We start from the raw sequence: 20692 nt of genomic DNA, 5'->3' as shown, positions 1-20692 counted from the left end.
CTTAAGACAAAGGTGGCTTTGGAAAGCTCAATATCAGTCATATCAATGGTGTTAATTTGGGGGAAATACAGGCTGCAGTCTCCCTATGTTCAGACCTTTCCCCTCTCCCCAGTAGTGATGGCTCCAGACTAACAGCCACATTGCAAACAGTCTGTGTCTGCCATGGTGCCGCTTATATCTTCCCACTGAAGATGGGAAGAAACTGAAAACTGAAAAAGTCTGTCTTGGCCTGGACAGGAGAGGGCTTCTGCTCTGACATAACGCTTTCCCCACTGGACCTCAAATTACTCTACAAAGGGTCTTTAGTAGCATCACCTCCAGTTTGCATGCATGGAAACTGTTGTCCCAGGGTGCAAATCATATCTCCAAGTCCCTGCAGCCTTTGAGCCCATTGTGAAGTAAAGCCTGTTTGATGGGAGGGTAGGGAGTCCTGACAGAGGCTGGCAGAAAGAAGGGCTGAGGAGAGGCTGGGCCAGGGCTCAGGTCCCTCTCCCCTGTCCTCGGCTGGGCTTGGTCCCTTGCCCAGTGAAAGTGAAGTGCTGACTTTGCTGAGCAGCTGACCCCAGTTTGTTTACCTTTTTTCCTGAAAATAACCAGCTCTACAAGATCCACAGAGAATCTTGTTCACTGGAGTAGCTGCGGTAGACAGTGACATGGAGAGAGAGGTGGTGCCAGTATCTCAAGACAAGCTCTGTATTCAGGTGCCAAAACTGTCCCTATCCTAGCTCTCTCAAGGCTACAGTGATCTTCATGGAGCTGTTCATGTCCAGGGCAATTGGACATTTCCTGGGCGTGAGGAATTCATGGCTGGCTCTTCTCTACCAAGCAAAGACGAAGAGGAAGAGTGTGCTGGGAGGCTTTGAGCAGGTAGTTATGCTCAGCCTTTATACCAGACCAGGAAATGCTTGGAGGATCATGGAATGGTTCAGTGAGGAAGGAACATCTGGAGATCTTTTGGTCCAGTCACTTCATCAAACCAGGGCTAATGTTTAGATAAAATCAACGGTATGGAAACAGCAATCTTAATATCAAGATCTTGGCTTTTAAACTGTGCTCTGCATTTTCAAGTGGGAGAAAGGAGAGGGGAAGAGCGAGAGTGAAATGTGTATATGATAAGCAGATAGTGAAGCTCTTCCATCCTGTTGCTACCATGCCCAGTTTTGGCCTATGGTCCTGCTCCTCTGACTGCATGTTGAGCCAGTTTAACTCACTAACCTGGCACTAACATTTTCTTCACTGTTTTCCACCTAGTGGCCAGGGACAGAAGCAAGAGGGCCAGGGAAGCAGCTGGAATGTGGTGCTTAGAAAAGAAGGGAAAGGGATGAAATTGGAGGGACGGGACATCTCCCTTCAGCATCTCTGAGCCATTAGAGGACACCAACATCAGCTCATGTAGCTTCAGCTGGCATGACTGGGACTTTCACACCGTGGGTGTGTAGCCCAGTGTATAAGTGCTCAAACAAGCCCAGGTAATGGGGACCTCATGGTAAACCGCTGTAGGGCTGAGCTCTCCTCCACCTCCGACTTGCCCGCTGCCTACAGAGCATTTCAGAGCATTCCTGGCAAAACCCGTGTGATTCCTCACTCGACAGACATGAATGGGTCTTTTTCACTCTAAGAACAGAGGTGTGTGGGAAAACCACGGGAGAACACAAGCAGCCCCTGAGAGCCCCACCAAGCTAAGCTGTTCTGTTCAGAGGACAACTGAAAGGCCTGTAGATCATTTAAAACCCAGGAAAACTCTCAAAATGAGTGTTAAGGGTGACTTCAGAGAGTTGGCAAGGAACTTGTGCTTCCTTCCACTGAAAGATGTTGATTTTTGGCAGGGAGGAAGAAGAGGAAATTTTAACTTGAATCAGATGGAAGAGTAAAAGGGAAAAGAAAATCTGTATTTCATGCAGGTGGAAATATTCAGAAAAGCTTGCTTAGGGAGTCCTGGGGCAGCCCTGGGAACTGACACAGTACGAATTCAGGTTGTCTGGAGGAACCTGGAAGGGAGGAAATAAGAAAGTAAGCGCTTGGGTTTGCTTCTGCCAAAAAGACTATATGGACTGGAGAGATCACTGTCAAACTTTGTAGCTGTAGGGTCCACGCTTCCCAGGGGAAAAGTGCTCTGCTGAAAAATATTCCCTCCTCAGAAGGGGACTCCTGGAGTCATGGGGAAGCAGAATTTCAGCCTTTGAAATCTGCACCTCTCCCAGGACAAATGCTGATCCCCGACTATTGGGTGAACCCTAACGAACCAGACCTAACACACTGCCATTTCTGCTAACTACCACTCTCCGTACCCTGGCATTGGCTCCCCTTGGATTCTGGGTGCCTCACCCAGGGCCTGATCCAGTCCCGCCAAGCTCAGATACATATACGATTATTTAGCAATGTTGCCATCAATCTGTGAAGGGAGAGTATGGTAAGGAGGCTCCTGAAGTTGCCCTGGGCTTGATACCCTGTTGCCTGTGCAGACACCACCAGGCACAAGCAGGACCTGTTTGGCCCAGGGGAGACCACAGAGGAGCTGTACACTGTCGGCGACACCAGACCGCGTTTCTGCTCTTGCAAGAGAAGACTCCACACGGTGGCGTCCGCACTGGCTGTTTCTTACATGCTTCCCGACGTGTCCATGTGTTTTTAGTGAGAGGCAGGAAAACGCTTCTGCACAAGCAGCCGTTTAACCATTCCTGAACAGACGTGAATCAGCAGCTTCCAGGGCAGGACTGGAGGAGGATGCCTGGTGTTGGAAACGATTGTTACCAGAAATAATGCACAGAGCAAACAAAAGCAGAGTGACGCATGCCTCAGCCTGGGAGTCAGTGCTCTGGTCACGTCACAGGGGTGGTAGGAGCACTAGAGGCCTCCAGGTCCTGTCTCTCCGAGGACCCCTGCCAGCCAGGCCAGACATACCGAGGGTCAAAATGGTCTCTGAGGTGTCTGGGCAATCCCTACCTTTTTGGGTAGCACAGGACAATTTGACATCAACCGGTCCCCTCCGTATTCCTGAGAAGGAGTGGGGGCCGGGAAAAGCGACCCACTGCCACGGCATGCTACGAATCACCCTGCAAGTTGCATTGTGCCTGGTTGGAAGGAAAAAAACAGCTGGAAAACCATCCTGTGGGGTTTAAGTGACATTCAGGGATGACCATGGCTTTAAACAACACTCCTTGCATGGGTCTTGAGGGATAGAGCAGAGAGAACGTGTTCTGCTCCTGCCTCTGGGTAAAGGTTGGCGTGTTCATTGCTTTCCTCACACATGCAGCTCACTTTGACTTGAAGTCTTTGCAGGATTTGCAGCAAACCTTGATCTGTGTCAGGGGACAGCCGTGGACCCTGGACTCCTGCCCCCACGTCTCCTTGCTGTGAGGCTTCCCCCAAAGTTCCCTCCTGCCCTCACTTGTGAGCTGTGCCCTCTCCTGCCTCTCCGCGATGTCAGGCGCTGGTTCTGGCTCCGATGGGGACCAGACGAGACACCCACAAGTTCATGACAATAGCTGTTTGTCGTGGCTAAATCAGATTATTTTGGTGTGATCCAAACTGGGTATCTGCCAGCAGGCAGGACAGCTACACACCACACAAACGGAAATAATGCATGCTGTTCCCGCAGGGAGCACAATGCTGGGCTTTCTCGGCTACTCCCTTAGCAAGCAGGACCTCTTGGTGCTCTTTCTCCCCTGGCCTCAAGCCAACTCTTACGTTGGCATAGGAGGATATCCAGATGCCTCACGTATGTGCTAACTCAAACAGGTTATCCAGGAAATGCTGGCAGCCTAGTGGTCTCCTGGAGGTCACTAGGGATGGGCTTGTCTTGCAGAATGGAGATTCAGGCCCGCTCTGGCCACCCCCAGCTTCACCTGCTCCTCATCTCCAGGTTCCCTGTCTGAACTCGCAGCGATGCAGGGAGGGGCAGGCTCACCCTGACCATCTCTAGCTACCACAAGGCTGGAAGAAGAGAGATTCCTCCCCTCCCCGAAACCAAATGGATTTTCTTCTGCTTCTCTGTGTTCATCTGAGCTGTGCTGAGAGCTTAATGGGCTGCTAGGCTGCGAGAGCATCCTGAGGGCGAGCAGAGAAGCCAGCTGGGGGTGAATACACTTTCTTCCAGCACCCAACACCCTACTAATCTCCCTTTACAGGCAGTGTCCAGGGTGTAGGGTAGCTGGATCTCTAGGCTGCTCTAGACTCTTTGCCCTGGCCCTTTTTATATTCCACAGGGGGCATTATGGGAATGGAGAGCAAGAGCAAATTATTAGCAATACACATCAAATTAAGTAAATGATTTATTTCTTCTGCATCTGTAAGCAGGCACAGCAGCCTCTACAGAAAGAGCAATGACATTCCCTCCCTGACCAAGCAATTCCCTGTCTGTCTTTGAGCTTGGAAAGCAGGGGAGAAGGTAGGAAAACAGTATCACTGTGCACTCACTTAGGAGATTCATATCTCAGAGTAGATGGACCCAAAGGGGCTTTTTGGTTTTTTGGGTTTTTTTTGTCGCTTTCTTCAGCCCAGCTCCCCCACTCTCCAGGGTCTGTTGTCCCTCACAAAGGAATGAGTAACACAAGCCCTTCTTCCCTGTGTTCACACTGCCCCCCTTTCAGAGCACATGAGCAGAGAGCACATGAGCAGAGAGGTTGAATCCCTGCCAGCCAGACGCTGAATCCTGGTGGCCAAAGGACATGCACTGCATATGACTGTTTTTGGTTCCTCCCACAATGACATTGCAAATACTGGCTCACAGGAAGGCTCAGCTACTTGGAGTGACAGAGCAGCTCTGACAACAGGAACACAAGGGACAGCCCTCTGTCCTCGCTGTCCTGCTCACGAGAAGACGGACAAGGAGTTCAGGTACCCCTCAGAGGCAGAGACACCCCCAAGCTGGGCAAAGGGGGCTAAGGGAGGGCAGGATGTGCAAGGTGGGGACACCTCTTACCAAGCTTGGGAGTAAAATAGGGTGTGGATCATGCCACAAAAAGGCCTCCTATCCCCTTTTTCTGCATTCCTCCTTCTCCTCTCCATGATCTAGACCCCTTCCCAGCATTTACAGGCATCCTTTATTCTCTTGGCCCTTCTAAATTAATTTCAGTACCCGCTGTTTTTCCATTTGGCTTCCAACCACATTGCCCCTTTCCCTCTCCCCCTTCTCCCCCCAAGCCCCAAACCAGCAAAGGCAGGATGGACTGTAAGCAGTAGCTTCCTTTCCCAGAAATCATGGAAAGATTTCTTCCTATAGTTGGTTTGATTCATCCAGAGGGGAAATTAATACACAGTGAGGCTACAAGGTGTCAAGATCAGAGCAAGGCCAGAGGACATGTCCCAGCCAGCCTAGTGTCCCCAGCTCTTCACCTTAACACAAGTGTTTAGATGAGGGAGGACGGCAGGAGACTGTCACATATCAAAACCCAGACCCATCACCCCAGGCAGGAGCAGGCAGAAAATTTTGAATGCAAAACTAGTGACATGAGCTGGTAATTTGCCCCAGGAGTTACTCTCCATGGGTGAGAGACAGGGTCTTGTACTGGTAAGGCACAGACATCTTTCAACAGTCTTTCTCACTCTTTATGGTTTCTGGAAAATCACTGCCTACTGGGGTCGTCTGGCATTCAGCTGATTGCTGCTGTTGCTGGAAGTAGACCTTGATCTTGCTCAGGTTTCGAACCTTCTTTTCGGAGCTGTGCCGACGAATATTGACCAGACGGCACACTTTCTGGAGCCCTTTGCTGGGGTCACGCCTGTAGCAGGACCAGAGCTCAGAGAGGCCAATGTTGTGAGTGGCCAGCGTCTGGGCGGATGGCTTGGTGAGAAGTTTCTCGGTCAACAAGGGCGTGAGGGAGATGAAGCACTCCAGGCTGGCATGGCTGAGAATCAGCCTGGGTTCCTTCCCCAGGTTGATATCCAGGACCTCGTACAGATCCTTCATAGCCTTCGCACTCTCCATGGCACTGCAATCACTGAGCTGTCGCCAGAGATAAGTGTTGGCCAAGGTCTTCAACTTGTAATTATCCCTCTCGGGGATCTTCTCTTTAATCAGAGGCAAAATGTCTAGGAAACCATACACAGCAGAGCTGAACTCCCCTTTCTTGTCCACAAATGACAGGGCTTTCAAGAGGGTGGGGAAAGGGAGCGACCAGAGACCAAATCCACCCAGGATGGGCCTGTGTACAGTGTTGAGGTGGCAAAGCAGATTCCTCAGGCCAACTTCGCAGACACTATTTTTGGCCATCAAGGTGGACAAACATTTCACTGGCTGAATCAGGATCGGGAAAATTTTCTCTCTGTCTACCACTGCCACCTGAATGATCTCATTTTCTGGGGAAGAGGAGGGGGAAGGGAAAGAGGAGGAGAGGGAAGAAAGGCAGAATTAGTCTCTTACTCAGCAGGAGAATAGAACATTCACTGAGTTGCTCAGCCTCTAAAGGCTTTCACCATCAATAGCAGCTGGGGGGATGGATTTATTATTTCTTCTACGTCCATCCTCCCACACTCAGTCACACCCTCAGCTTCCATCACCTAGCAACCTTCAGTAGTACACTTCCCATACATCTCAACACCTCCTGCAGTGTGGGATCATTCCCCCCACCAGGCACACAAGCGCTCTTGCTGCTGTCTGAGAGTGGGCTAAGGAGGGGCTTGAAAAGTAAAATCTACCTTTACCAAAAGAGATCGGCCCATGGGAAAGAGAACTTGGGGCCCCATACTGTCACATGTAAAATGCAACAGCCAAGGGCTGCTCAGCTAGCTGACTGATCTCTCAGAAATCTACTCATGGCCCTACAGGCTTCACACTCCTCCCAGCCCTCCAGCTGTCCTGAAACCCTGAGGCAAGGACTCTTGGGGGCTCAGGAGAATGACGTCTCCCTTACATAGCCAAAGTTGCAGTGGAAGTGTCTGGACTTCGCAAAAGAGGCATTGCCAGGTGTGGGGATCTGAGCCTGCTGCAATACAGGATGCTCTTTGTAAATGGGAAGCATCAGCACTTAGGATCTTACTCAAAATCTTGACATCAAAGAACAGCAGGGATCCTTGTCTCAAGTCAAGTATGTTCTGGTTGCTGACGGCAATGTCCAGGCAGTCTTCACTGGTGCTTTCATCGAGCATGCCGTTAGGTTCATCTAGCAGATTGGAGTCCTGGAAAAGGAAACAATTTGCTCTTGAGGAAGTCTACAAGAAGTGTCAGAGTAGTAGCTCTGGGAACTCGTTGGGCCGTCCTGGAGGGCTAGCAGGGCACTCCAAGAAGAGCCCTACAGAAGTGCAGGCTTAGATAGGCTCATGAAGATGAAAAGGGCTAGAGAAGAAGGATGGTCCCCCCTCTATTGGCCCTTCTCTATATCTCAATAACAGCTCAGCTCATGCTCTGGCAGCAAAAGCACTATGTGCACTGGGAAGCCATCGATGTAACTGGATGCAGTGGGGACACTGCAGGGACACAATAGAGGCCAGCCTGAGAAATGTGGGCTGGCTTTGGGGACTGCTCTTGTCCGCATGGTCCTGGTATGGTTTCAGTCCATGCACCTCCCCCTATGATGCCTGAGTATGGCCTGGCACAGAGCATGCGTCACAGACTGTTCCCAGTAGGCAGCATAGACCAGGCTGCTCTGTTCAGGGCAAGGAGGAAGAAACTGTTGGTGAAGACATAAGCCAAGCTGTGTATTCATTCCCAGAGCCTGGCCTGCGTTATTAAACGGCATTAATTCTGTCTCTGACACGGTAAAATGGAGCTAGCAGACCTACCCAACCACATGTATGTGGAAGGTTACCAAAGTTTAGGAATCCTTTTGAATTACCTGCTAGAGGACTTAAGATAAAATAAGACCTTCTAGTTGGTCATAAAAACTTGTGCCCTCCAGCACTGCAAACAAAGTGACATACCACTATGGGATGGGCAGACCACTACTGGGATGGCCCACTTGGATCATTCCTGACTGGCTTCCTGCTCAAAAGTGAAAGAAAAGCTGGGATGACCTCCAGGCAAGACAGCATCTCTCCTCCAGCTGTGAGCCAAGACAGATAGCAGTCAGGCCAGGAAGCTGCTTATTTCTCTAATCTCTTCTGAACAGCTGGGGAACAGCCACAGTGGTGCAGACTGTTGTGGGAACTGCTCAAAAGTAACAGCAAAAACCCAGCCATTCACAGCCTCGAAGACAAGATGATGTTTTGGACTGCCTTCTCATGCTGGCTTTCATTTTGGCTGCTCACCATCTTGTCTTCACCAGGATGGTATCTGCAAAGACTCTCAAGCTACTGGGAGGCCCAATACCCCCAGAAGTCAAAGGGAACTGGAGGGGATTTACAAAGGTATTTTGCAACTCAGGAAGGATTTTCAGAAATTCCTTGCCAGGCTCTGAGGAGGACTCTGGGACAGCCCTGGAGGTCTGGAAGCACCGAGTGGTCCCGTCCCCATGGTGAATCCTGAGCTTAAACACTGAACACTGAAGGGCCAGGCACCAAAAGTCCTTTCTCTTCTGCTTGAGAAGGAGGCTGAGCTTGTTGCCTGTCCTCTGCCCCATCAGCCACAAGGTGGCTGGCTATACTCACCAACGACTCCTGATCGCTGCTGTCCTCTTCAAAACTGTCCAAGCAGAAAATATCGTTATCTGCCAAGGTAGGAAAGACTCGTCATATTTCAGATGCACCTGTGGCTCTGTTGACCCTCGCAGTTAGTGCTGGGTGCAAGGGTCTGACAGCCCCTGCAATCTGCATCACTAGCCACGCTGAGAGGTGACTCTGGATGGCCAGCAATGAGGATGGGGAGCGGGGAGGACCCTGCCCTTGGTGCCCACTTGGAAAAGGATTGATCTCCAAGTCATAGATACACAGTATACGCTGGGTGAGATCTTTGAATGAAGCCTGGTTCCCTAGCAATCACTGCTGAACATCTTGCCACTCAAGATGATAGGCTAGGACATAACTATCCTCTTGTGAAATTTACCTATGGGGATGCTGCTCTCCGCCCTGCTTTGATGCTTTCCCCTGAAAAATCTACCCATGGCTTCATTGCTTTAGAAATGAAGAGCGGGAAAGCATTGTCAAAGGTAAACAAAGCAGCAGTGGGCTGCTTACCTGAATCATGCAGCCCACTGTTGCTATTTTCCACATCTTCCAATAAGCCATCTTTTTTGGTGGTATGAGCCACAGCAGACACCGGATAGCTGGTTCCAGGCTGATCGAAGGAGCTTTGTTTCTGCAAGACTTCCAATTTCATCCATTCAATGTCGTTGTCTTCAACCTTCATCACCTTCACTGGCGATGGCAGGACATCTGCGTTTTGAACATTCCTCCTCTTCAGAGGAGTGGATGCAGAGATGACCTAACCATGTAAAGCAGAGCCAGTGAGAGCAGCTCTGCATGGTCTGCCTAGGTATGAGCTTTGAGTGTGCTTACAGCAGTGGTGGGAGGGGACTGGGACCCCCTGGCCTGGCTGAGGTGGTCTCCACCACAAGTCTCTCCGTAGTCAGGTAACAAGCCCAAATGAGGTAGGATGCTGCATTTGGGCATTTTACTTGGGTAAGCAAACAGCTCCAATTTCTGGGCACTGCTCCATCATGCCCAATATACCAATCTGGGAATGGGATGGGACCCAGGTGGGGACTAAGAGAGGACACAGGGCAAGGAACAGAGAGGTGTGATTGAGGAGTGGGGGATGCCAGGGTGGGAGACTGGCATTTAGAGATGTGTGTAGGCTTGAGAGGGGGCTTGAGGAAGAGGTGACATGGGACAGAGCACAGGATTCCTATTTTGGGGAGATGGAGGGCATGCAATGGTAGGGAGGGGAGGGGAGAGGCACGAGTTGGAGATGGAGAGCTGGCTGGACAAAGCCGAAGTTTGTTTTTCCTAGAACAACTTAGTGCTGTCAGTGCCCCAGAGTATTTTGGTAGTTCTCCAGCTGGTTTCCCACACTGGTTTGCACTCTGCCCAAAGCAAGTGCTGTTTACCCACATGGTCTCTTCTACTCTAGGGTCACCAAACACCACTTCCTTCTTTCCGGTATGAAGCCTCACCTGGCCCTGTCTCTCACAGGCTGTGGTGACTCCAGCCATGCTGGGCAAGGCACCCTTCCTGCCTGACACTGGCCAGGAACTTTCCATGTTGCCAAACAGCCCCAAAGAAGAAAGGTGCCTTTCTGTGTGAATCTGCTGTGAATCTCCCCTCCCTGAGCTCAGAGAATAAATCACTTTTATCTTGTCATTTAAGCAGTTTGCTCTCTTTGTATTGCTTGCAGACAGGGTTAGGCCCATCCTCTGGTCCAAGCTTGCTCCCCAACTGGGGTGGCTAAGGACAAACTGCATGAGCTCTGCCCAGGGGCAGTCTGGTGGGCCCCAGCCCTGCTCCTGCCATCCAGAGACATCAGGCCCAGGCTGCCTGCCTGGCTAACGTGCAGTCATTTTGTCTTTCCTCCAGCCTGTGACTGGATCTTCCTGGATTACCAGTTGTATGTTTGACTAATGTCTGAGCCCCTCCAGAAGATACAAGAGGAGAGCAGACACATCCTTCTGTCACGGCTCAGAAGAAAGTTTTATCCCGGGCAAAGGCAGGCAGCCCTAATGCTAGTCACAAGTCCTTCAGGCACCATAGGAAAAGAGAAGGGAGCTTGCCTTGGACATCTTAGATCCTAGGTCACTTCTGCTTGGAGTAGTCCTCTGCCCTTCTGGAGTGCAAAGATTTGGTTGGAGACACCAGTCACATCAGAGCCAGCTGCAGTGTCTCTCCCACTAGCCCTGACTGCAGATGTATAAAGGCCCCTGCTTTTTGTTCAGCACAGGGCACAGTGCAGTTTGAAAAGCCGAGGCAGGAAACAATTTGCATGCCAATGTGCCCGTGATGTCATTAAAGTACATGTGGTGGCATGTCTCATGTTGTGAGGTTTGTCTGCACCTTAGCCAGAAAGGTACCTTCAAGGGACAAAGTTTGCCATGGCAGTATGGGCCCTGGAACTGGTTCTGCAGCCTTACTCCTAGAGACAGCCCAGCTCAAGGGATGGGGGTGCACTATCTAGGCAACTGAACCTGGGATCTCACCTGGAGCTCAGATGACCCCTTTCAAAACAAGACACACGAGGAGGAATCTGGAAAGCAGCAACCAAACACACCCCCCCCACCACCACCACCGCCACCATTAAATAAAGGAACTCGTGCTTGCCAGGGCTGGAAGCTAGCCCTGAATTCTTGCCAGATAATCCTGCAACACAAAATTCCCAGAGAAAAACAAGTAGAAACCAAGTCTCACCTGATGGGAGTTTTCTGTGGCTTGAGCAGAGGCAGTTTCTGAAACAACAGCAATACAGAGTCAAGAAGAGGGAGAGCAGCATTAGAGACATCTGAGAGTACCAAGTGCCACCCTTGCTACAGTGCTTTGAATGAGCTGACAAAAAAGCGCTCCACAGAAGATGCTAGTATTCACACATCAGGAAACTGAGGCACAGCCTTACGCAGCATAAGCTGACACAAGCAGAATCAGACAGATAGGCACGGGGTGAAGCGGGGCTCCGGCACGCCAGCGTGCACACACACAGAGCAGCGATGGCCAACTCGCAGACCGTGTGAATGTGGCTCCTGTGCCAGGGTTATGTCACATCACCAGCTGCAGGGCTGTGTGGTCACAGCAGGTAACCCAAAGCCCCGCTTGCAGACACTGCTGAGGCTAAAATCAAGCGATCGCGCTAGGACCTAGCCGCTGGCCTGCCCACTTCCCGTCAGCACTCATCCTCTGCTCTCCGAGGAAGCGAGGGCGCCCATGTGGCATGGCACTCGGCCATGTGAATATTTCAGTGCGCAGCTCACCAGGCTAGATCAGAGAGCTGCTACTCCTTGCAGCTCTGCATCCCACTGCTTTCAGCTAAGTACTATCTTGGCAAGGATCCATTAATGAGAAATGTGTCAGATCCTCAAGAAATACCTCTGGAGCCACGGGAACCACATTTTTATTATGCTTAGATCTTCTTTTCTCCAAATTTCTCTCCTAATTTCTCTCACACTTGCCTCATGAACCTCCCACAATCAGGCCGTTTGCTCACATGGGCTTGCCACACTGAATCTTGTGGCACACTCATGCAGGAACACATCCTGGGATCTACCAGTTCCCTCTCCCATCCTTGTACTAAAGACTCCTTTCATAAAGCTCTCTCATCTGGGCTTGCAGCTTACAGAACCACCTTCCTGACCTTCTCAGGCCCATAAGCTGATTGGGGAAGGCACACAATACTGGCAAGGAAAACAAAATTAGTAGCATCATGCACGTAATCATGAGTTAGGACTCATTAGGTGGGACAGTACCACACTACCAAACCCATCTTATGCCTCCAGGGAGCCCTGCCTAGGCTCCCTCACAGGTAGCTCTGGGGCTGCTGGCCACCGCACCATGTGTACAGGCAAGAAGCAGTGCTCAGAGTTTGGCACTGCTGCTGCATACCTGTTTCAGCCCTTCATGGGGCGCGGAGTACAATTTGGGAATCTCTCACCCCAACCACGTTCCCTGGACACCCCACCCCAGGAAGGCCCTTTCCAGGCCCTGACACAGCAAAAGACACATTCACTCTCCAGTCCAAGAGGACTTTATTGGCATAGTAAAGTTTGCACAGGTAAGGTGGAGCGCCAGGTCCCTATCAGGACCTTTAACGGGTTTTCAAAGCAGCTGCAGTCCATTGCAAACCACGTAGGGGTGAGAGGGCCTGGTCTGTGTCTGGCTGTCCTTGCAGAGCACCGCAGACTCAGTGGCAGGCTCCTCACTGCACAAGACATTCACTCCCGTCTCTTTCCCAGGGTCACAGACAGGATCCCCCACTGTGCTCTCCATTGAGACCTCTCTTCTAGATCCTGCTGCTTCCCATCAGAGCCCTTGCCTATAGAAATGGGGTGGATGGAGCCTCCTTTCAGGTCAGCAGAGTAAGCTGGGGAGAATGGTAGCTCAAAGCGCAGAGAAGTGAAGGGACATGCCTAAGGCCATGATGGACATCAGTAACAGGGCAGATGGGAGTTAAATCCTGTGTTTGGCCTCCCGAGACCAGCCTCCCTCATTCAAGATATGTAATACAGGCCCATGAGCAACCACCTCTGGTCATCTGGACACCCTGGAACAGCAGCAAAGGGAGCTTCACTTCTTCCTTTTCCGAAGGCTGGTGGTAGACTTCGAGCTACGCTTGCCTCTGGTGGAGTGCCCTGACTGGGGGCATTCACCCTCCAAGGTCTCAGCTGAAGCTGTGCTGGGGGACACAGAGTGCACTGGGCTGGCCAAGGGGTCAGCAGCATTGGGAGGACAGGAAGGAGGATGTCTGCTAGGAGAAGAGGCCATGGCAGCTGTTGGGATCAGCGACTCACTGTGCTGTGAGGTGCTAGGAAGGAATAACTCCAGTATATTGGAGGGCAGCGATGGCCAGTCCACGTCTGTGGTCATGGACTCTCGCAGGCTGGACATGGCTGCGGCAGGCTGCCGCTTGGACTGCAGCAAGCTCTGCAGCAAGGGCTTCATGGCAGAGGCAATAGTGTCTAGGGAGCAGGACATGGCCTTGACCCCCTGTGCCATGGACAGCAGGTGCCTGTTGGCCCTTTGCTGAGCTTGCAGGAGGTGATTGCCTGCCTTCAGGAGCTCATCTGCCTGCTGTACATTTGACCTGGCCCAGGCACCAAAATCTTCCTGAAGGGAGACCAAAGCATCATGGACGTTCCTGGGAATAGGCACAGTGTCCTCATGGGCACTGGCAGGTGACCCAGAGTCATCCTCCATTTCCTCGTTCCTCTGCCTAGCAAGGTCCTGAGGGATGGGTCGGGCTGGGGACGCGTTCCCTCCTCGTCCTAGACACACATGTCCTCTGCTGCTGGAGGGATCTGATATGGGTGCACAGGGCTGCTCGTGGTCATGGGCATGGAGCCCTGCAGGGACATATCTGTGCGGCTGGGCCTGCTCTTGAGGAGACTGAAGCTCAGGGTCGAGTACTGGGGCGCTCTCATCTTCGTATGGGGAGCCAAGTTGGGGAGCAGAGGTACCTGTCGCAGGGGAGGGGAGGGGAAGGGAACAGAAGGGAACAATCAGGACTTGGAGGACAGTTGTTCTAAGCAATTTCATTGGGGTCAAGGGAGAAAATGGAGGGATGATGCTTACTAAGTGGCAGAGACACAAGAAGTGGGGTGGGTTGCAGCTTGTCCCCAGAAAACCCCAAGCTCCATCCAGGAGATCACCTCTGATCTCTTCTGTGACCCACAGGCTCAGCCCAGGGAGCTCAGTGGTGGAAGCCCATAGTAGGCCAAGGAGGTCTCTGGAAGCAGTCAGGTCTGAATTGAACTGACCCTGACAGCCTTAGGGGGATGGAGAAGACGACCTCTCAAAGTCCCTTCCTCTTGTTTCTTTTTTTCCCCATTTGCTGGAAGGATGCTACCACAAGCTGCCTAAGCCAGCCCCTCTACTGCTGCCTACTCTTCCAGCACACGAGTAACCAGATTCTCTTCACGTATCAAGGACGCAAAGCCTTCACCACTCCCATACCACCAGCATCTCTTCCACAGCACTGCTGCTGAAGAGCTTCAGAAACACTTGGCCAAACACCGCATCAGTCACAGACAACTCACCAGCCCTTTTGGGGATTGCTCCCTGGAAGTGCTTCCCCTTCCCAATTGGATATGTGACCCCAAGGCAGTAATCAACAGACCAAGATGGGAATTGTCCCTGATGCTCCATCATTGTGGACAGCCCAAGTTTAGCAAATGCAAATCTTTTTTTAAGTGCTCAGCCAGCTCTTGTGAATGCCTGCTGGAGATCTGAGGAGCGAGAAGCGGTTAGTGGATCGTAGGACACTAAACCTTGGAAGATAGTTGTGACCTCTGTGGGACCTGCATGTGTCACCGGACTGAACGTTTCTCAGAGATGATGTGGAGTTGATCCAATCTTTCTACCCACTTTCTCTTTCCAAATGCCAATCCCTCTGTGAACCAATACTCCTTCTCCATGCACTCCGCATCCCAGACGTCATTTCCCTCTCTTACTTTTTAGCCCCCTGCAAAGTTTGAGCCTGAGCAATTTACAACATTCTCTCCCGTTACAATTGTATTTGGAGGACTAACGTCCTCCACAAGAGCAAGAGTTGACCAGTGTTTTAGAAGTGGCTAAAAACAGCAACTGCCTCCTAATCCTTGGGGGAAGGAAAGACGATCTGTGCTCCTGAGCAAAGGCAGGAGTTACAGGTCCAACAAATAGCCACATGAAAGGAGACTTGAAACCCATGGAGATTACGGACAAACCAGGGTTTATAACCTTCCTTTTTGCTCTCAGTACCTTACCAACCCCTCTGGTTGAGGATCTCCTTACCTGTCCGCCCCATCACTCGCTCCACCAGCGCCTGGAGCCTGCCTCTGCACTCAGCAAAGTCCCCCGCGGCCTGCACTTGGCCCCCAGCTGCCGTGGGCTGCAGCCTCCGCAGCTCCTCCAGGGAGTCCTTGATGAAGGGCTGCATGTCCATCACCTCCTGCTCCGTGGCGTACAGGCTCATCTTCTCCACCAGCTGCTCGCCGGCCTCCATGCGCCGCAGCACGCCTTCCACGCGCCGCAGCTCCCCCGCCAGCTCCTGGCGGCCCTGCTCCCGCCGCGTCTCCACCAGCCCCAGCAGCTCCTCTTCCTCCTGACGGATCAGCCGCACCAGCTGCTCCACGCGCTGCTGGATCTGCTCCCGAGTCTCGCTGCTCACCCGCTCCAGGCGGGCCACCTCGTCCTGCAGAGCCTTGTAGGCATCTTCAAAGCCGCTTTTCCTCTGCTTCAGCTCCAGGCTCATGGCACCCAGCTCCTCCTGCCTTAGCTGGATCTCAGTGTTGATATCACAATGCTGGCCTGCATGCTTGCTGTCCAGCAGGGCACAGATACAGCAGACAGGCTTGCAGCACTTTTTGCAGTAGATACTGTGAGGCCAAGCACAGGCAGAGCAGTAATTTAGACCATGCACTCTCATACTCTTATTGCAACTCATTCATTTAAGCATGATTACATGTGAGTAAATCTATTACCAATATGGGCCAGATATTTGCTCTTATCCTGTCCCAATTGCAAAAAAGCACTTTTTCAGTTGAACTACTTCCACAGGGCTTCTACTCCTCTTTTGAATTGGCTAAACTGTTCACCTGACCAGTTACTACAGCGCAGCACACTGACACTGACTAGTAGGGTACCTTCTTCTCCTGCAGCCACAGGAATATCTCTAACAGAAAATGAGAATCTTGGAGGAGGGCTGGACAGTGAAGCCTTGTTTCAGGCAGAGCCTGGGCATAATCTTCCCCATATGATTTGGTTTCCTAAAGAGGAATTTGTTCCTGCTTCTGTTCTAGGCCTGTGCAATGACTTATGTCCAGGTCTATTTTTAATGAGATTATTGCTTAAGTCCTAGCTTAGAAACCAATTTGGTTTGCCTTCCTGTGGAGCGATACCCATCACCTCTGCCTGTGAAACCGTTACTGTAGATGTTTATCCATGCACTGCAGGGGCAGTAAAGAGGTGAATTCTAAAGTTATTTATTTGGTATATGTATAAGAATATAAGATCAAAGAGTATCTTATCTCCAAGAATATAAGGCAAGAATATAAGAACGGGGAAGGGAGATTTTCATCCATCCCCAGCAGATGTCCTGTTAGTCTTGGGCTGAGGACTGGTGGCCTAGGGACATCCTGAGGCAGAGATTGCGTCTGATCTGTCCTGGCTAGTAGTCAGTGCTGGTCTCCACGGCCTGCTCCAGCCACTTCCTAATCTCCTTTGGACTTTCCCTCGAGAGCGCCTGAATCCAGCTCTGCATCACACCCAGACCCTGGTCTGGTCATGGCTACCTCCAACCCTCCCTTCCTGCTCTGGAGCCCACTAGTCTTTACTTCCCATCCATCTTCTCCATTACATGGCGACCCGGCTGGTGACAATCAGGGCAGCAGAGGGACAGAGCCACCCTGCTCACACCTACCACGGAGCTAGCTCAAAGCCATTTCTTCGTCTTTCAGATTTCCCCCAATACACATGGCAAATATTCCCCTGCCTTTGGCTGCACTGCAAAAAGAAACCATCCCAGGCCAGGAAGTTTACCTTAATGTCTGGCTCTTGTGAGTCATGTTGGAGCAGGATAAGTTACTAGCCTTCCTGGTACCCTCAAGAAAGTCTTTAGCTGACCCTGCTCTGATATCCGTCACCCTCTTGGCTTCGTGGCTCTCCTTCTTCAGGTATCTCTGGTGGGCCTCAAAGCACTTTGTGCACAGGAATTCCTCGCACTCGGAGCACCAGAACTCGCCTTCTGTCTTGCAGTTGTCACAGAATAAGTCAACTCTGCCAACGATCTTCTTGTAAACGTTCAGCCTGGCCTGCAGGCTGGCAAACAGCAGGTTGTCCATGTCAGGGATGCCGCTGGCCTGCGGGATGGCGGTCTGGCACACGGGGCACTGGCCAATGGGCTTGTTCTCACTGAGGCAGCTGAGGCACAAGGTGTGGAGGCAGGTGAGGAGCTTCAGGTTGGGTGATTCCTGTTTGCAGCCCTCACAGAGAACAAACTGGAATTCATCTTCCAGCAGCTTGGGGAGCAAAGAAAGAAAGAGGGAAGGAGAAAGAGCCACAGACTGTGAGTGCCGGGGAGGAAAAAGTGTTTTTAAAAGCTCCTGAAACACTTATTTCGGAGGGAGGTAACCCCTGCAAGCCCTGTTCAGACCCTGCTGAGCAACCAGTGAGCAACCATTTCCAGCCAGGGATGCACAGGCCCCATAAGCAGTCCAGAGCTGGCCCATGCACCGCAGGAGGCTTGGCTGGACAGGGGCCCTGCTAACTGCTTGCTCTCCCTCTAGCAAAGGGAGGAGATGGGTCCCAACCTAGCAGCCCCACAGAAGACAGACCTTGCCCCTGGCCCTGGGGCCATGGGGCAGGGGAAGACAGGGCTGCAGCAGGGCAGCAGCACCAGTTCCTGCTCCCAGGGCTGCAGGACGAACAGAGCAGAGGATGGGGGATGAGACAGCTGTAGAGAAACTGTCCGAGATGCCCTCTGGACGATAACCTCACGGGTTTGAGAATAGAGCGCATCCATCCTGCCATCTGCTCCCCCACTCACTCTGTCTCGCTTGGCCCTTTCCTCTGGCTTCCTCCTTCCCTCCATCTCTCTGGGGCATCTGTACTTCCTCCTTTGGCAGCCTGTGCCCTCCTCCCCACAGGGCTTGGAGGTGGACTGAAGACCAGCCTTCCTTCCCCACAGGGAACAGGTTCGGTGCCTTGCACCTGCTGGGCCAAGGGAGAGCATGGGCAGGCGCTGGTGCCGGGCTGCCCTGCAGGCGCTGAAACTCTTTATCCCCATCACATCGGTCAGTAAGAGACACTTGGGGGCACAGAAGAAAATGGCTGAGTCCTGCGGGCTTTCTGCCAGGATGGAGACTTCCTAGGGCCCCATGCACCGCCTCCACTGCCCAGCACAGGTTGGGGGGGAAGGCAGCACGGACCATGCGGCAGGAGCCATGTTGTGGCTCAGGCCTACAGTCACTTCCTTCCCCAATGTGCCCATGCCTTTCTCTCATCCTTTTTCCCCACCATGCTCCTCCTTCAGCCCCCTGGCCGATGCTGACACCCTCTCTTGCCCCAAGGCTCTCTGCAGACTGTGGAAGTCCCACCATCTCTTACCCACCTGCCTTCTCCCCCCCAAAATCCCATCACCTCGATAGTGTCTGTCCAGGAGCTTACCTGGGTCTCAAACTGTGAGCTCTGCTGGCTTGGGGGGGCATTTGCAGCCATCGTCAGGCGTGGGCAGCTCTGGTGGCCCTCTGCTCACTGGCTAAGACGTCCCTTCAGATTTTTCTGCCTCGGAGTTTCGTTTTCTTCTGCCCTGGAAGTAACTCCACCTTCGTGCAGGGCTGCCGGCTGCGCAGAGCCCTCTTGTGATCACTCCCAGCCCCGACGCAGCGACGGCTCCGTGGACTGGAACGATGCTTCCAGCCAGCTCTGCCCTCCCGAGACCAAAGGAGGTTTCTGTTTCTTTTCCTCCCTCTCTTTCCAGAGGGAGGAAAGGCCCCGATAGGATGTGGTTGGAGCTAGGTCTGGGCACAAACCTCCCCAGCACTTCTCAAAAAGCCAAATCGTGGAGAAAAATGCAGGGCTGAGAGTGCAGAGCCCGGCTTCCCTGTCCCAGTTTGGGGTGGCTGAAGGACAGGAGCTGGGATGGGCAGGGACACGGCAGTGCCAAAGAGGACTCTGTTTCTTCCCAGCAGCACATCCCAGAGGAGAGAGCTCTGCCCTGTGTGCAGCTGTGCTTGTCCCTCCTCAGAACAGCATTTTCCTGCCCCATTTGTCCCAGGTGTCTGGCTTTAACTCCCGGATCTTCTCTGCTCTGTGCACCCTTCCAGCACTGCATTGGCCCTGGGGAATTACGACTCGGTCTGGGCCTGCCTGCAGCTGCAAGGGAACCACCGTGAAAGTGGGACCGCACTTGAGACCTTGTCCAGACTGTCAAGCCCAGGGGAAGATGAGGCACGACTGGGGTGGCACTGCCATCTCTGCAGGCAGCACCATCCTGCACAGGCTGCCTGTCCCTGGGGACGGGGACGGCTCTGCACAAAGCCCACAGCATCTCAGATGCAGTGGTAGCTCCCTCATCTTGGGGCTTTTGAGAGAGTGGAAAGCATCTGCTTCTCAAATTCCCAGGGTCTAGCCCAGATGCTTGGGCTGGCATAACTCTTAGAGGGAAAAGGGGTGAAGGAAGGAGAGGACAGAGCAATCCTTTGGCATAGTCCTGCTTTGCACATCAGGGATCACCAGGCCACACAATCTGCTTGCCAGGCAACTTGCTCTTGGTGATACATCACTGAGTCCTTGAAGAGGAGACTTAGCAGGTGATTTTGGCCTGAATGCAGCCATGAGACATTTCAATTCTTGCTGCCGGGGCCAAACGCTGCCTCCCTTGCCCTGCTGCAGCCTAGAGGACCCTGGCTGCCAGTAAGGCGGTAGGATCCACCCAGCCTCGTTTGCCACTCACAAGCTCTGAGCAAACAAGCCCAGCCCTGCCCCTCGCACGCACCTTCATTCCAATAACTTTGCCCTCCACACATGCCTTTGCTCCTATTGCTCTGCCTGGGATAGCACCTCATGGCATGCCCATGTCCTCTTGCAGGTCCGGTGTGATAGTCGGGCTCTCTGGAAGCAGCAGCCTGTCACAAGGGGGTCAGTTGTATTGGGCAGGTCTTGAAAAACATCCTTGGGGCAGCCTAGCACTGCCTGGAGCTCAGAAGTACTTTTAATACCTCTGGTGCTGGGTCCTGCAAAGGAACCAAAGGCCCTTGCCTGAAGCTGGTGGCGTTGCAGGAATCCATGGGGAAGGATTGGCACCCCCATCTCCAGGGCAGCTGCTCGGACTGCCAGTTCCTCTGCCCCACGCTTCGTAGCAGCACATGACTCCTCCCTTTCAATGGGGAAGGCAGAAAGTGCTAGAGATCTCCAGAAGAGTCTGTGCTGCACCCAGACAACTCTTCCAACATGTGGCAGGACCTCAGGTGTTAATAGCGACTGAACGGCAAGGACAGAGCCAGCACAGCCCAGGGCTTTGGTACACTGCACTGCGTTCTTTAATGGCAACAGCAAATACGGCTCTGATGCCTTGGCCAGTATGTGGCCTCTGTACATCTCTCAGCGCTTTATACAGTACCCTGGGACCCCTGGGCCTACAGAAGGGGAAACCGAGGCACCAAGGGATAGAGCAAGGCAGGCAAGGCAGCACAGCTGACCCAGGTCC

The 20692-nt window shown here is 52.5% G+C and overlaps 1 protein-coding gene across 3 annotated transcripts; it reads right to left on the bottom strand.

Annotated features, from left to right (window-relative positions):
- Positions 1-4258: 4258 nt before the first annotated feature.
- On the bottom strand, positions 4259-20594 carry LOC104144587 (protein PML). Of its 3 annotated transcripts, none has more exons than XM_009675700.2 (8): positions 18652-20594; positions 17026-17504; positions 15280-15863; positions 11212-11249; positions 9049-9295; positions 8524-8582; positions 6978-7116; positions 4259-6297 (listed from the first exon to the last, which is right to left on the bottom strand). In XM_009675700.2, the coding sequence occupies exons 1-8, from the start codon at positions 18700-18702 to the stop codon at positions 5528-5530; spliced, it is 2367 nt and encodes a 788-aa protein (XP_009673995.1). In that variant the 5' UTR covers positions 18703-20594; the 3' UTR covers positions 4259-5527. The 3 variants fall into 3 exon arrangements, with proteins under 3 accessions (XP_009673995.1, XP_068814026.1, XP_068814028.1); XM_068957925.1 differs by having other exon boundaries at positions 9049-9268; XM_068957927.1 differs by lacking the exons at positions 4259-6297; positions 6978-7116; positions 8524-8582; positions 9049-9295; positions 11212-11249 and adding an exon at positions 12521-13964.
- Between the last annotated feature and the right edge of the window lie 98 nt (positions 20595-20692).

The sequence above is a fragment of the Struthio camelus genome, chromosome 12, assembly GCF_040807025.1.
Source record: "Struthio camelus isolate bStrCam1 chromosome 12, bStrCam1.hap1, whole genome shotgun sequence".
NCBI lineage: Eukaryota > Metazoa > Chordata > Aves > Struthioniformes > Struthionidae > Struthio > Struthio camelus.
This window is presented reverse-complemented; position numbering and strand designations above follow the sequence as displayed.

Excerpts from the sequence above, each read along its gene's own strand:
- LOC104144587 (XM_009675700.2), bottom strand. The coding sequence starts at position 18,702 with ATGGCTGCAAATGCCCCCCCAAGCCAGCAGAGCTCACAGTTTGAGACC. Across the intron at positions 15,864-17,025 it reads CACAAGAGCCAGACATTAAG|TATCTACTGCAAAAAGTGCT; the intron begins GTAAACTTCCTG and ends TTGGCCTCACAG. Across the intron at positions 6,298-6,977 it reads CTTTGATGTCAAGATTTTGA|AAAATGAGATCATTCAGGTG; the intron begins GTAAGATCCTAA and ends CCTCTTCCCCAG.